Source organism: Osmia bicornis, chromosome 4, assembly GCF_907164935.1.
Source record: "Osmia bicornis bicornis chromosome 4, iOsmBic2.1, whole genome shotgun sequence".
Classification (NCBI taxonomy): domain Eukaryota; kingdom Metazoa; phylum Arthropoda; class Insecta; order Hymenoptera; family Megachilidae; genus Osmia; species Osmia bicornis.
In genome coordinates, this window is record NC_060219.1 from 8,083,506 (window position 1) to 8,099,483 (window position 15,978).

General features: G+C 42.8%; 2 protein-coding genes across 3 annotated transcripts in view; both read right to left on the bottom strand.

The window, feature by feature from the left end:
* Window positions 1-4,626, bottom strand: part of LOC114874000 (FH1/FH2 domain-containing protein 3) — a 151,161-nt gene extending 146,535 nt beyond the window's left edge. For both annotated transcript variants that reach the window (XM_029182852.2, XM_029182854.2), the window contains exon 1: window positions 4,128-4,626. In XM_029182852.2, coding sequence (XP_029038685.1) covers window positions 4,128-4,292 — 165 coding nt within the window. In that variant the 5' untranslated portion in view covers window positions 4,293-4,626. The remainder of the gene's footprint in view (window positions 1-4,127) is intronic.
* Window positions 4,627-4,729: 103 nt separating this feature from the next.
* The window catches only part of LOC114873999 (dentin sialophosphoprotein-like), a 28,510-nt gene continuing 17,261 nt past the window's right edge, over window positions 4,730-15,978 (bottom strand). The window contains exons 3-10 of the mRNA XM_029182850.2: window positions 15,527-15,970; window positions 14,228-15,443; window positions 12,832-14,144; window positions 11,731-12,602; window positions 10,965-11,187; window positions 10,373-10,472; window positions 10,263-10,299; window positions 4,730-4,922 (exon numbers count right to left, since the gene is read on the bottom strand). Coding sequence (XP_029038683.2) covers window positions 4,818-4,922; window positions 10,263-10,299; window positions 10,373-10,472; window positions 10,965-11,187; window positions 11,731-12,602; window positions 12,832-14,144; window positions 14,228-15,443; window positions 15,527-15,970 — 4,310 coding nt within the window. The 3' untranslated portion in view covers window positions 4,730-4,817. The remainder of the gene's footprint in view (window positions 4,923-10,262; window positions 10,300-10,372; window positions 10,473-10,964; window positions 11,188-11,730; window positions 12,603-12,831; window positions 14,145-14,227; window positions 15,444-15,526; window positions 15,971-15,978) is intronic.

The following is a 15,978-nucleotide window of genomic DNA, read 5'->3' on the forward strand; positions in this document are numbered from 1 at the left end:
CTCCAATGTGTGAAACGCGATTCGAATCCGTTCAAAAAACTTCCTCACGATCGAATTGCGAATTTTTTTCTCCTTTTACCACGATCGAACCGGTCTTGCATGAAACGCATCGGGAAGCTGCGTGAAGGATACCTTTCGAAAGGGCGAGGCCGAATTTAACCACACCAAAGGACAGGTAAAAGCGTTACACGGGAAGAACCTACCAGTGTTCGCAAGATAACCGGTACACCGGCGCACGGTACCTATAGGTATATAATGCCAAGACCATAAACGTACTTTTTATTCCTTTTCCAAGAGAGCAACGCTTCGTGGTCCCGTTATGTCGGCGAACTGCCTCAGGAGGGTCCAAAGAGAACCGACCAGCATCTTGCGGAACGTTCGAAACGCTTTCGGAAGCGGTGACCATCGTGCGAAACGATTTTAAAATTAAGCGTATCGCAATATATTCTACCGTTGGACTGAATTTCTTTGATTATCATTCTAGCAAAATAGGTGGAACAAATATTTATAAAAAAATTTTATAAAAAATAGGGAAAGAAAAGCAAACTACATATATGTTAACGGTAAAAGAAAGTATAACAAAATATATAAAATATGGAAAATGATATTTACAACTAAAATAATTCGCCATTTTTAGGACTCTAATGGCGGACCGATTTTAACATAGTTACAATTACCGTGCATCGTTATTTATACTTGAGTGCTAGAAACTTAACCTCAACTCGTTAGTACATAACCTCGAAAACGCAAACCTCACATCAACACTTTAGTCTTCTTTATCTTTTGAACCCTAAGCAATATTCTTACAAAAAGTGAAAAAATGGCAAAGAAAATTTTGAAGATTTACCAAAATCTATCGATCGTCCGTACCATCGTGGTCGAGGAAATCTAATAACGAAGTGTAAGTATATACGATGTTGGAGCGCGATAAATATGATCGGTGAAAGTTCATGCAAGTTAATCGGGAGGATGTCATGCTGGAAGATTGGCATTTCGCGAAGTTACGATTACCCCCGGCGAGGCAAGCCGTGGCAGGTTCGGTTGAACGCGGAAGGAATAGCAACGGGGCTGTTTCGAGCATCGCGAAACGTTGCGACACACCGCGTCGCGTCGCGTCGACGCAATTGGGTCAAAGTGGTGCAGTCACGAAGGTGGCCAGCCGAGGTTTCAGCGACACTGCAGTAATTGTGCATTTAACCGTGTACATAGAGCGGGCCTCCATGAGAATAGTTGCGGCCGAAGGGCTGTTCCAGAAACGGTGCCACGAACAAAGGAACCACGTGCATACCCGTCGCGCTTCTGCGCTCGTATCGTGTGACCCGTCTACTTTCTCGCTCTCTATGTTCTTCTATTTTACTCTAACCCTTTTGTCATTGTATACGCGTATGTACGTGCCTCTTTGAACATACGATTGGCTGAATGAACCCAACCGTTTGCGTGTCAAAGCAAAGCAACGGAAAGGTGTCACGCGCCTACCGAAAGCCATCCCGTTCGATCGTAAAACCCTCCAAACGCATTGCAACGATAGTAATGCACGGCTTTGATAAACTAAATGTTTGCGATAGACGTGGAAATGATGTCAATGGGACATAACGAGCGCTTATTGAATGGTCGACAGCGCCGGATTAAGAGGATGTCTAATAGGGGTTATAGCTTCTATCCAAGAGCTCCATTATAAACTTTCTATTTACTATGTCAAAAAGATATTCAATGCAATATTTTTACTGCTGCCTTTCTGTTTAGGATTAATTTTCAACTTTTCAACCTAGTTTGTCAACTAAGGGATCCTCAAAGGTGTGATAATCTCAGATCCCAAAAATCTTAATGCGCTCCTGATTTATGAAATTTAAAAATTTGAAAGTTTTAAAAAGCTAAATTGTACATAATTAACCGTAAATAAGAAAGAAAATTCATATCATCCTTTATCGAAATATTAATCAATAAATTAGATTCCTATGTATGCAGGAAGGTGGGAAATGTTTGATTAAATTATGAACTGTAATTGGAATCGGATCGAAGAAGTTTGCGGCTGGCAGTAGGTATGAAATTCAAAATAGATTGATGACTAATGAATGAATAACAATTACTAATGAACGCTCACGCCTATTCAGGAGTACCGAGAGCGTGTGGGTTCGAGTTTACGCAAAGCACGTTCACGCGATCCGATGAATGAAACACGTAACAGCTATGCAACCGTTCGCCATCAGCTCGCGAAGAAAGCGAACAGCAGAATCCCTGGATCCATAAGATCATGCCCATTAGCGAATATAGTTACTCCGGCGTGGAATTTATGATCTCTCCGTCTGCCGATCGTGTCGTAATAGGCGTACTATATTTCTCCATTGGCGGGCTTCTTAATAACATCGATTCGTAATAGTTAGACGGTCGAGGGACTTCGAGAAGCGTACAACTTCAATATTGGCGAACCGCTAATAACAAATTTTGAAAAATTACCCCAGCTGAACTTGGACGAAGAATCTCACGATTTTTCTCCGTCTACTGATTCATCGATCGTTCTACTATAATTCTAAGGTAACTTCTATGATCGTTTTAAAGCATCTGGCAGATTTATGGTAATGGTACAAGATGATTTGAAACAGAGAGCTTTATTATATGTAATTTGTTTGGTTAATAATTAGGGGCGCGCTCGAATTCTCGCTTAATAATAACTGTTACGGTTTAAATCTTATATAACATAGACGATCGAATGATAGCATCGAATTTCGAAGAAATCTACGATCAAAGGCCGAATGTTTTCAAATAAAAAACGAATTTAATCTAACACGATAAAAAAAACGTTGATAAGCGGATGTCTTAAATCAAAGAAATATCGCGTGCGATACTTTGCATCAAAGTTTCCCAAGACTGCAGCTAGTTAAGATGTAAAATCGTAATTTGTGCCTCGTAAGGCACGTCGGTAAAGAGATTTAAAAAAGGGGTAACGTGTTCGAGGTGGACAAAAAAGGGACCGTTCCAACGAAACGTGTAGCGATAAAATCGAGCGTGATGCATTCCGTGTCGTCCGTTTTGAAATATGAAAGAATACAATCTGACGAGGGAGAAACGTAACCGTCTAGTTATTACGCTCGAAGCGACAATAGAAGTCGACGTGGCCTTTCAACAGAACCACCACGCCGGTACTTTCTCGTTAAGATCGCGTTTGCCAAAGAAAAAGTTAATTTGAATATTCCGTCAGGGAGGTTCCGCGAACGTGGCAAGGTCGAAGCGCGTATTCGAAAATTTTATGCATAAATTATGTGACTGGTATCGGAGCAGATTTCATAAATATTAATACGAACGAAGGAAAAATTCATCCCCTCTGCTATTTCGTTCCCTTTTGTTCGGGAATCGAAATACATTTCCGTGCACCTTGTACCACAATGAAACGTGGGATAAGGCTGGGTCTAGGTAAAAGGGAATCCAGCCCCTTATGGAAAATTTCAGTGATCTTGGGACTACATTAAACGTGAATCATGTATCACGGTAAGAAAAATTTCTGTTCCAACGTAAGGTTCCTGTATGGATGGATTTGCTTGCATTATTAAACAAGCACACGTGGTATATTTTTCTGCTATCGAGAAACATTTGTTCAAATACTCTAGTGCAGCATTCTTCTCGTAGCTATTCATACCGCGTTGTTTATCGAAGGGATCGTGAGTAATGGTTAAACGAATCATAATTTATGATTCCTTCTATATTTGAATAATTTTAACTGAAATCATTGACGTAACTAGGTTTTTATTCTGGGATGGGCTAGAGCTCTCCGAAATTCCGAAACTCTATAAATGTGAAATTTGTAAGTTCGGAAAAATTCAAATTTTGCACTTATGATATTTTAGAATTATTTGAATTAGAAAAGCTTCCACATATTGGGGAGATCCAGGCCACCAGCTAGTTACGCCAGTGAAACTAAAATTTGAAAAGAAACTAAATAAAAATCTGATCCTTAATGGATTAAACGTTCAAGAACATCGTTAAGTGTATTGAAAAAAATTCGATGAGTTATCCTTTCGAAGGATCCCGATATAGCAGTCTGGATAGACCATTAATTCGCCCTCGATCCCTCGATAAACGATGAATTAAAAGAAACGGTGGTGCAAGAAAGAGAGAGAAGAAGGAGAACTCACCCTGTGAGGCGCCCGAAGAAGTCGATGCACCGCTGCGAGCTGGTTAATTAGTGGCAAGGTCGCGCTGAAGGTGTGCACAGGAGGTCTAGGTGGCTCCGGATAGGAGCTCGCATAAGCGAACGGATCGACGTCATTCAGGTACTGAACTCGGCACGTCAGAGACATCTCGCCGGTCGTCTGTTTCTCGGCCCGTTTATGGCCGATTGTTGTCCGATATAAGCCTTTCTTTCCTTTCCTCGATCCAAACAAGGCGAGCACACACACACAGGGAGAGAAACGCAAACGGCGTGTTTTACGCTCGCGGCCTCACGGCGGACCGCACGACCGCTTTACGCGAACGCACGAACCAGTTCGTCGTAGCGCCGATTTATTTTCATTCGAGTTTGCCGGTTGCAACCCGAGAAAACGAACCTCGACTGGCTCTTCTATCCTCTCTTTCTCGTTCACGGTTAGGTACCTTCCTTTTTACCCTCGTCTCTTTCTTCCTCTTCAAGTTCCATTCGCGTCTACCCGGCCCTGACGACGAAACAGAGGCTCACGTGAATACCTTGATCGCGGTGAACCGATATTCTCTTTCTTCTACCACGTTTCCGTCTTCTTCGTTTTATTGTGAACGAGAGAAAGAGAGAGAGAGAGAGAGGAGGAAAGGTTGACGATGAACGAACGTGAAAAGCTGCCGATTTATTTTCGTCAGACCGTCGACGGAGGTTCGTGACGAGAAAAGAAAACTCGGATGTTTCGTCTTCCTAGTTTTTCGCGCTCTTCCATCGATCGCCCGACTTTCAGTATGCGTATCTGGAAATTGGTTTACAATGGTAACGTGAATGATTGTTGACGCTCAGTCTTTTGTCGATAAATGAAATATTGTTTTATTTGACTGTCGGATATCAGATCGCTGATTTTGAAATGTAGGAAGTTTGACATGGTTCGATGCCATAGAAGTGATACAAAATGGCACTTGTGATACAATTTGAACTATTCAACTGAATTCAGCACCTTTAGCATTACGTCTTCTGAATTGCTATTTCAAATTTGAATATTTTCTCACGCTTCTATGCATTTAAAAAGTGGCATAAGCTACCATGATTTTTTAAATCTTTAAATATAAAAAGAAAAAGGCACAAAATTCATTATTACACCTAATAAATTGTCCCATATTCGAATAGCTATTATCTATTTCAAAGCATCTATTTCTATTTCTAATTATAAATTTGAAAATGATACCACAGAAAAAGCTGGTAATGATCCTCTCTAGAATCTTCAAAATTCTTTAAAAATTCGTCACCAAAATTATTCAAATAGTTTTACAACCCCGTTCCAAATTGATATGGCCTAAGTGCCATTCTATGGTGCCTTTATATCATCGAATCGCATCAAACTTTCCATATGTTTCGAAATCCACCATTTGATATACAACAAGCTAATAAATTGTTTGATCTTGTTGCCTTGCCGTTTGATCTCGTTAAGACGAATATAATAGAACGAGGGGCAACGATGTAAATGGCACTCGATATATTTTAGTATTTATGCGTGAAAGTGACATTGCTGGAACCGTAACAACCTCTGACTCCGAGAGAGTCCATGTGAATAAGAAACCACGTCGTTTTCAGTCGGTCGACGACCTTTAGATTTTCCTTTCACTCGTCTCTGTTGGCCTGTCGACCGAAACTGGAAGGAACGGAAGAAGTTGTTTTCATTTATCGTCAAGGTTACGAACACTTGAACCATAAGACCGGGGTTTTATTAACTCGTATCATAAAGCAGTTACACGTGAAACGTAAATACGTTACAGATTTGGCGATGGAATTTAATTGAGTATGATGTTCATTAATAAATCTTTGAAAGAAAGAAATTAAAATAGTACTCGAGATACTAGCTTCTATAAAGTATAAGAGGGATTATGAAAATCATAAATGCTTAGAATATGCTATAGAAATAAAATTGTCTATAGAACTTACGTACCTGCGCTAAATAAATGAGTGTAATTATGGTATTTAATAAGTGTGAATAAGGGTAATTAATGTATTTAATGAATGTAAATCAAGATATTTACGTCTATAGTAATTAGAACACTTAACAAATGTAAATTGAATTATTTATATTATCATTATTAACACTTATTACTCGTATTAATTAAGATATTTACACCTGTTTATTCTATCATATGGGCTTGAAAATTTTATGAACAGTTAACTTTCAGACATGGATATATAGGGTATCTAGTGCAACTGGGTGATGTTAGAAATGATGGAAAAATTTGGAGCATCATGTAACATATTTTAATTTCAAAATATCATTCATATCATTCGTTTTTTAAAGAATCGACACGGGTAAAAAGAAATATACAATTCCGTTTAAAAAACTGAAGATGACCCTGAAATGTTTGAAACGCCTTCACTTCGACATCGTTTAGTTATACCCACTGATATTCTGTTTTGTATCTATCATCTACTATTTTAGAACTGTAGCTTGACTCATATATACTGTACCAAAAGAATAACATTAAACGAAACGCGTATATTCCATCACTCCTTCAAAAGAGGAAGATGAAAATGCGAGTTACCCGGTTATCCTGTTTCGTGTTTGGTGAGAGGAATCGTGGAATCACGAGAAAATCGTCGTTCGAGTGGAATGAATTTACAAAGTGTCAATTATCAACGCATGCCAACCCGTCTCGTCAACCTCTCGAATTTGCATTGTTCTTGGCCGTTGCACGGGCTAGCTCCTCTGCGAACCGGCTCGATGGAGCAGCACAGAGAAAAAGGGAGGAAAGAGATGAAGATAAAGAGAGAAATAGGGAATAAGAGTGAAAGAGAAAAAGGGATGGAGAACTGTTAGGTAGAGAGACAGGGAAAAGGTGAAAGAGAAAAGGAAACAGTGCGAGAAGTCGAAGGAGGGAAATGAGGGGGAGGGAGATAGAAGGGAAAACGAGTCTGCGCCATGCCACGAATGTAATCGTGCCTGTAGTCGACGAAAGATTCACGATCAAGATGCGATCGTAAGGTAAGATCGTGCCCAAGAGGATTTCCAAACTCGTCTGAATCAACAAATCCACTGTGGACCAATGTTTTCGCGCTTACTCCAAACGATTCCATTATTTTACAAACCGATGCCAACTTTTCCCGTACCTCGTTCCTGCTTTCTCTGTCTATTTCGCACGTCAGTCGACTTTCATTAGATATACGGAACCTTGGGCTCGAAGGTTCATGAAAAGTTCCAACAAATTCGCGCCATTTCTAGAAAACCGTCCAACGTGTAAATATAATATAACAAGAGGACGCATGCGATTGGTCTATTTTCGAAGCAATCCAGAGGAACAGGATCGATACACCAATCGCAGCGCCAATATTTATTAGGTACACGCGGCGAACGGTGGAATCGAACCACGTTAAAGGATTCCTAACCCCAATGTGTCAAAATTCGCACGTTTTCGTTGATGCTCCAAAAAGTACTCTACATTTCTATTCAATTAAGTTTGATAGTTCAACAGGAAATATGATTCTGGCGCGTAAAAGAGGTCTTATGTATCATAAAAAAACGCAACAACAGCGCCACAATGACAGTTCCGTTAATGTCACTTTCAAGCGTACGATCAAAATAGTAAATCAAATTTCACGTTACCTGTGACTCTGATCAGTCAATGTTTGAACACCATTCATGTCGTTCGTTGATTTTGATATTTGATTTTTCGATGGACAAATGCCGGGCACGACGAACGAAAAGTATATACAGTAAACGAATCGGAGTCTGCGCGACAAAAACTCACGCCGTGCGAGCGCGAACGACACGCGCGCTTCCCGCGCACGGAAACGCGCGTCACCTTTACTCGCGATCGCGTATGACACTCGTTAAAAAACACACACTGACGATAGTCACGCGACGAAGCAACGCGAAACGGAGAAGGAAACAGAGAGAATTGAACGAAAAGGATACGGTAACGGCAACGTATCTTACTTCCCGAGCGGTCGCCGCAATACTGAGCGCCACGGACACCTGTCGCCGCTAAGGCGACAGTGGCGCCGCCATGCGGTCAACCCCCTCCCTATTCTAGCGCGTATTCAAAGAGCACCCCGGAACGATTGCATAAATAAAGATAATATTTACCGTCTTTATTACTGTAACTGCTGTTTATCTCAGCTGTTAACGTGATTATGTTCTGATAAAAGTATGATAATACTGCTGCAACTCTATTGGCATATGCGATAAAAGAAAGATAATTATCGTCGGAGTTGTTTCAAATCGGTTAATCCGGATATTTTTAATGTTTTTAAAGTTAAATTATCTGTCATTAAATAAAATATAATTTTCCTCGTAAAACTCCATTTTCAATAACATTTTTTGTTATTAAATTGTATTTATGTTTAAATTGATCTCAAAGTAGTTAATTATGTGAAATCTATAATTGCATCAAATTGAAGAATTATTATATTTCTACCTATACTACACGCTATATAAAGTACTAATTATTATTATTTTTTTTTTGGTGAAACAAAAATGTCCGAAAGTAAACCAACTTCATTTTTCAAAGGAAGCATAAAGTGGTTTTGCGGTTAGAAAAGAATTAGAAAACAGGTCGCGTGCTTTTTTCAGCAACGGGGTCCTGTGTAAACTTACAAACACAAATATACCGCTTCATGGACGGTCCGTTGTTTCGCGGTCAACCAAAAACTGGCAATATTGTCGTCAAACAAACTTTATCCAGCCAGCCGGAATGACCTCTTTCCAGGAGTCTGTTCCGTCTGTCCCCTACCCTTCCCTTTTTTCGATTTTTCGTAAGATAGCAGGGTTTTTTGCCAGGGAACACAATTCCAGCGGCTCGGTGGCGCGTAGTTTTCAAGGGTAGAGGTTTCGAGGACGCCGCGATGGGGAGGCAAATGAAACAGCAGGGATGGTAATTGTGCGGTGAAAAAATAATCAGCTGGCGCAGCACGTAGAGCGTAACCATAAGTGCGGCTGTGCTCATTGTTGCCTCGACGCTACGAGGGTGACAAGCTCACAAAAGGGGCTGCTGGACCCATAGAAACGTGATGGGAGGTACGAAGCTACCGCTTGTGCCGGAGGGTGGCACCGTTGCGATAAAATTCTATGGTGTGTCGGGAAACTGTCAGTGACTCGACAACTTAGAATCGAGAGCACAAAGGCTTCGTTGTACGCAAGCTAATCCCATGTTTTCATCGATAATTTGAACTTTTTTTTTATATACAGGGTGTACTATATAAGTGTCATCAAATTTTCACTTTCCAAGAATTTTATAAATAATTGTATCAAACTAAAACCAGCGCCCGATTAAGGGTAGGTTTAAGAGAGCCTCACTTACCAAGGCTAAAATTCACTATGTTAAAGAATAGTGATTGAAATCTTTTTACCGTTGTCCTATTTTTTTATAATTAAACAAGTTATTTAATTTCATTTGAAATGAATTTCAATTTTTGAACCAAAGAAGTCCTCGAAGATTAGATAGCCCCGTGTCCCAGGGACCAAAATATTTGCTAATTTTTCCCTTATCTTTCATATTCTTCTTCACTAATACGGAGACTATGTCGAGTCTGATTAAAGAAAATACAAGGCTTAATTCGGTCTGGTTCGACACTAGCGAGAAAAGTTACGAACAGAATGGAAGTGACTGTAGAAGATGCCTTTGTTGACAGCACTTTGCGTGCAAAACGGAAAGAAAGGAAGAGGTAGTCTGAAGCAGAGAAGGGTCTCTTTCGTACATCCCTCATGAGAAACAATAATGTCGCGCGCACTTCCACTCCTCCCGATGTCGCCAACCCTCTTCTCTCGTCTTTGTTCGTCTGGCTTTTTTCGAGTGCGCTTCGTCCTATCCAGCGCCGCCTATACAACCTTTCTTCAGCTACTGATCATGAAAAGAATCGCAGGCGAATGGCGAAAACGAAGGAACGCGCGACTGGAAAGGTAGAAAGGAAGCGGAAGTTTTGTCATTTGTTTCGCGTTCCCTGTTCCTTGCCGCGCGTTCGCGTGGACTTTTTTTTTTAGTGGAGTAATGAAACTTCGACGAAAAGTTCCAAAGAAAATTATCACTAAGTCTAAGTCGTAATAAGAGGAACAAATATTAACCCTTTAAAGGTGAAGAATGCTTAAAGCTTGAAAACTTGAAGAATTATAAAAACTTACCGGAATGTAGCCATCAGGTTGTGGCCTCTCGTTGTCCCTGAAGAAAATCGTTCAATTATAAATCAAACATCGACGAAGTGTCCAGGTTCGATTATCGACACGAAACATACCGATGTCGTCGTTGTATCACCGGTGTCTTGGGTGTGCTATCGTGAATGATCACTTGGGTGGCATCGATCTCCTCGCATTCTGAACTCTCTTCGTCGGTATCTGCGCGAATAACAAAGTCGATATCTCAAGTGCCAGTAAAATAATCACGTATTCGTAATTAGGTAATCTAGTATGATCATTAATTCAATGTTCTAAGTGATTCCATAGGTGGTAGTTAGCAATTAGCGAGGGTTATGGGTTCGTTATTTCTCAACGCCCAGTAACCCAAATTTCCTTTCATCAAGGAAATTACGATCGGCGAAATCTGTTCGTACGAACTGCTCCCTAATCCTGTCAACTCCCCTTTTCAATACCCTCGTGTACGTGTGTGTATACCTACGATTCAGCACCCATCGGTCCAGCATACCGCAATTCCCAAAAGGAACCATTCCATTGATTCTCTTCAAAGGGATACCGTTCTCTCGTTAACAGACCCGGTTTCCAACTATTCCAAAGCCATCGGTGTATTCGATGCAGCTGGTAAATCGACTAGCAACCCACGGACGCGTACACGATCGATTGTAAATCGTGTTAAATTTGTTCGGAACTCACCCTCTTCGATGGGCTCGCGTTTACGAATGCGAGACAAGACAGGACTGGGACAGAGGTTGCTCGTGTCACCCAACAGGTCATCGATGTTAGTGTGCTCGCCGATGAATAGCGGTAACGTGGAGGGTCGTTTCCTTGGCGACGATCTTCGGGGTGTTGGTTGCACGTTGTCGTAAGGCGAGTCGCGTCCCCCGTAATTGTCTGGTGGATCGGGAGGATTTTCTACCTGCGAAATGCACATACTTCCTTGTAATCAAATGAATCATCGATGGATATCTTCATTGACGTAATTATGATCTTTGGATAGAATGGGCAAGGTTTCTTATTTTTATTAACAGTCTCAAGTGTTTGATATCTTGCATTTCGCAACATTACAATTTGAGAACTTGAAATTCGGGAAATTCGGGAATTTAGGAGTATGAGAATATGGAATTTGAAGATTTGAGAATTTGGAATTTAAACTTTAGAAATTTAAGAATATGAGAAGTTGAAAATTTGGGAATTTGAGAATTTTATAATATTAGAATCGTGATGTCAAAGTATTAATTCGATAGCAAAACCAAGATTCTCTTCCAGCCATTAAAGCACCCTCTCAATTTCTTAATCAAGAGCAAAACACTTGATCGAGGCGAGCAAACGACTATATTTTCACGCCACGAGCAAACACGCGAACTTAAAGATTTATCGCGGCAGATATTATCAGGGCGTAGCATCGTCTCGTCAGTTATAGGTCGTTAAATGAATAATGCAGGATATATGATCACTTTACCCCTTCGGGACTGGCGCGATCCCCGAGTGGCTCGTCAGGCGGAGGTGGCGGAAATTCGATAGGGAATCTAGAGAGGCTTCTCTTCGTGTACATCTCAGGTTCAGGGTTAACGCCAATATCGATTCTCTCAAACGATTCGGACGAGTCCGATGTGCTGTTCGAAGTTTCCACTGGAATCTTGACGACACCGTCAGGCACCTTCGACGAACTGTCCATCCACCATGGTTTCTCACCAGACTCGATGTGTCTAATTTTATTAAACATTCTCCCATAAGACTGACTGTCATCAACTTCATCCGGGTAATCGTTTATGTTTTCTGCACTGTCTGTAGTTATAGGAATCACTTCAATTCCTTCAGGTACGTTATCAGGATCGTTGCTCATCCACCATGCTCGTTCCCCGGATTGCTGATGTTTGATCCGACTTCTTTTATCGCTGGATCGGGTGCTAGAACGACTCGATTCTCGTTTCTGAACGGGAGAAGCTGCGGGGAATGGCTTTTTCGAGTCATCCGATGGAACACCGTCGTTCGCGTCCAACCAGCAACCTCTATCCCCGGATTCTTGCCTCCACCCCGTCGAACACGATGATTTTTTCGATTCCTCCGAGGGATGGCTGTCGTTTCCATCCAACCATCGAGCTCTCTCTCCAGTATCGTGCATCGAGGCTGTCGAGAAAGATTGTTTCTTCGTCTCCTCCGACGGCCCGCTATCATTAGAATCTAACCATCGGCCTTTCTCCACCGATTCTTGTCTCGAAGTCGTCGTCGAGCTCTGTTTCTTAGCCTCCCCCGAGGCTACACTGTCGTTCGCATCGAACCACCAGGCTCGTTCTTCTGATTCTTGTCTCCATACCTTGTATTTAAATTTTCCTGAGAACATAAACAAATTAAGGGAGGTTATTTGCGCGAATGAACGGGGGTTGATCTATCTTCATTTTCACATGAAAGAATACGAAACTTTAGAAAATGAACGAGTAGCATTTCAATATGATTGCAAAGAAAAATAACTTTTCCAGAAAATGTAATAAAATTGGCAAGTTAAGTTCCCACGTGGCATATTTATATATTGACCGATCTAAAAACGCAATGGCTGACTCACCATCGTCAGGTAAAGCACCGCTGACGGTCGTTTCTTGGCTAATGTCGTCGTTACACACGCTTCCTGTTTCGACGCCTTCAGGAACGTTGTCGCAGTTCGGATTCATCCACCAGGGCTGCTCCCCAGAATAATTACGTCTTATCCTCCCGTTACTCTGTTGCTTTCTCTCCTCGCTTTTCTCCGAGTTTGTGAAGCTGAAACTCTTCGACAAACTCTTCGACAATGACGTACCGTTGTGCTCCGACTTCTTTACGTCCGTGTTTTCTTCGTTGGAATCCAGCCAACCACCTGATTTACCGGATTCGCTGGAGTCCTGATGCTTATTCTTGAAGAGATTCGTCACTGGAGCAAGTGCTCGCATTAGGAACGACTTGGCCTCTTCTGTTTTCCCTGAACGATCGTTCCTGGACCTCGGACTGGACGGTGGTCTGGGTGGTTTCTCCATGGTCAAAGACATTTCATCGGCAGACGAAGCTAAAACACTTGTCCTGGAAGAGCCGGCGCTCATTTTTCCCTTCTTCTCGCAGAACGGAGACTTGGACGTTCGTTTCCTTCGACGTCTCGAGCTGGACCTTATCTGTTGCTCCTCGTCATCTTCCTCGCTGCTCGATGAATTCGAAGAGTTCGATTCGTTACTACTGGAACTCGATGTTCCGTTCTCTTCCCGTCTTACAGAAGGTGACTTCGACGTACTTCTCGATTTTTCCGGCCTGAAGGAATTGCCAGTCGAATCACTCTTCGTAATCATCTTCGACGTACTCGACGGCATCTTCAGTCTCGACCTGCTCGATTTCGCCGAGCCTGAAGAGTCCGAGGTAGCAGCCTGTCGAATCGGTTCGGAATTCGGTTCGGATTGCGAATCTTGAGAGCTGACGGACACGCTTCGTTGGTTGCTCTTCTTCTTCCTGCTGTACTTGGACCGAGACGGATCACCGTTCTCCATGTTCAAGGTCGACTTGCGGAAATCCTTGTTCACGTATTTCAATGCCACGATGCTCTTGGACGAGGAGGAGGACGCGGCGTCGCTCTTCGGGACAGGTGGTTTGCCACGAGCATCCGGCGAACCGCCTTGTCTCAGATTCACTGAGGACGCGCTCGAGCCGACGGACGACTTCCCTGGCGACGAACACGACGGCGTCGCCTTTATTTTTGCACCCTGACTCGTCGTCGAACTGGCTGACGAGGATTTCGATCTGCCAATTGGCACATTTACAGCGGAACTGTCTGACGAGTCGATTCGCGTCATTTGACGAGGAAGATTCTTTGATGAACCGCTGCGCGACTGAGGTGTTGTTGATCGACTCTGGGATGAACTATCGTTTCATGAAAACAGAATAAGGATCGTTACAAAGGCAAGTGCAAAGAAATATTAAATGTATTGTAAGTTGATAATTACCCGTGGAAAGATTCCTTCCCGCCCGATGCATTGTCACTCTTCAGGGATGCAATTTCACTGCCTTGCTCCTTGCAATGTCCTTCAACTATCCTAGAGGATTCGTCTAGTTTAGACAACGAACTATGGTCAGACTTAGGTGTCGAGCCTCTTCTTTCTCGAAGTCCGTCAGATTTCGTCGACGAATTCGACGAGGACCTCAAGATTTTCACGTCGTTCTTCGGCGTTCCGCGGCCTAACCGCGGTATAGACGGTCTTCTTTGACTATAACTCTCGCTCTTCGACGTCGAACTTTCTCTACTACTCTGCGTTTCCTCGCTCTTGGATTCTTGGGACTTTCCAACAATACCAGACTGCTGTGGACTTGTTAAACGACCTACTTTACCTTCAACCTTTCCAACGGAACACGAGGCGTTCTGAAGTTTACCCTCTGATTGATCCTTCCTCGGATTTTCTTTCGGGTCCGCGCTGCTTCTCGGGAAACCCAAACCACCAAACACCTTGTTATTCTGCTCGTTTTGATTTCTGTTTGCGGAAACCTCTTGACTAGAATTAGGCGACACCTTCATGGAAGGATCGTTCCTGTCGTTCGACCTTGAAAACGCGAAACTGTTCATCCTGGAATTACCACCACCCCCGCCGTTGAACCCTCTCCCGTAACCAGGACTTCCAGCTGTATTCGACGAGGAAAATTTGTCTATGTACGTTGTCCATGGTGTACCCGCGATTCGTCCACCACCACCGTATCTCAGGAACCTCGAATTATCCTCCGTCTTTTCGCACTGAACCTCTTGATCCTTGGAATCGATCTTTTTTCTGACTCTCGCTATTTCCTTCTGACTCGCTATACCCACGTCGGCTCTTCTGTTTCTCACGAAGGATGAAGAAGCTGGTGGACTCGGCGACGTACCTCTAGTGATCATGGTTATGGTTACCGTTTCGCTTTCTTGTAACCTCTTGTCAACTTCGAATTCTTCGGCTTTGGCGGAGGTTACGAATGGTTCTTGACTAGGATCCTTCTCCGAAGGTGGTTTCGTAACATCCTCTTTCTTCGAGCTCCCTGGCACGGGCTTACTGCCTGAAGTTCGGAACCTGTCCGATCCGGAGTAGCTTATGGCTGCGGGAACTCGATCGTTACCGGTTCTCGAAGAAAGGAACCTGGTTGCTGAAGAAGAACCGTATCTGGAGGAGATTGGCGTCGAGCTTGATTCAGACGCACCTGCGATCATTTTTAATATCGAATAACCTTCTGTAAATTATGGTTACAGGATTGTTATTTGTTAGAATTTTAATAGTACTTACTCGAAGAAGCACCGGAACGACCATAAGAGGAAGCTCTCGGATACATCCGGAAGGTATTCGATTTTCCAACGCTGACTTCCGGGCTAGGCTCACGGGAGCTTCTTCCAGAGTTCGGTCGTAATCCTCGATAGGAAACCGGTGGATGGTCGGCTCTCTCTTTCTTCTCGATTCTACTTTCGTTTCCATAACTTCGAGCCAAGCCTGATCCGGGATACGTGTTGGATCCGTATCGGGATACTCCTTCGGGCTCTCTGCTCTTCTCGCGAGAAGTGGCTCGGTTATATCTGTCCAAGACGGAGGCCGGTCTGTCTGAAGTTTTAGCAGCTGGATACGAGTACTTCTCCAACAGTGAGGATCTGCTGCTCGATAATGGGCTTTTCGCCCTTACGTCCTCCGACGACGACCTACCCGGGTGCAGTCTGCTTTTATCGGCATCCTTACCAGCTGAAATG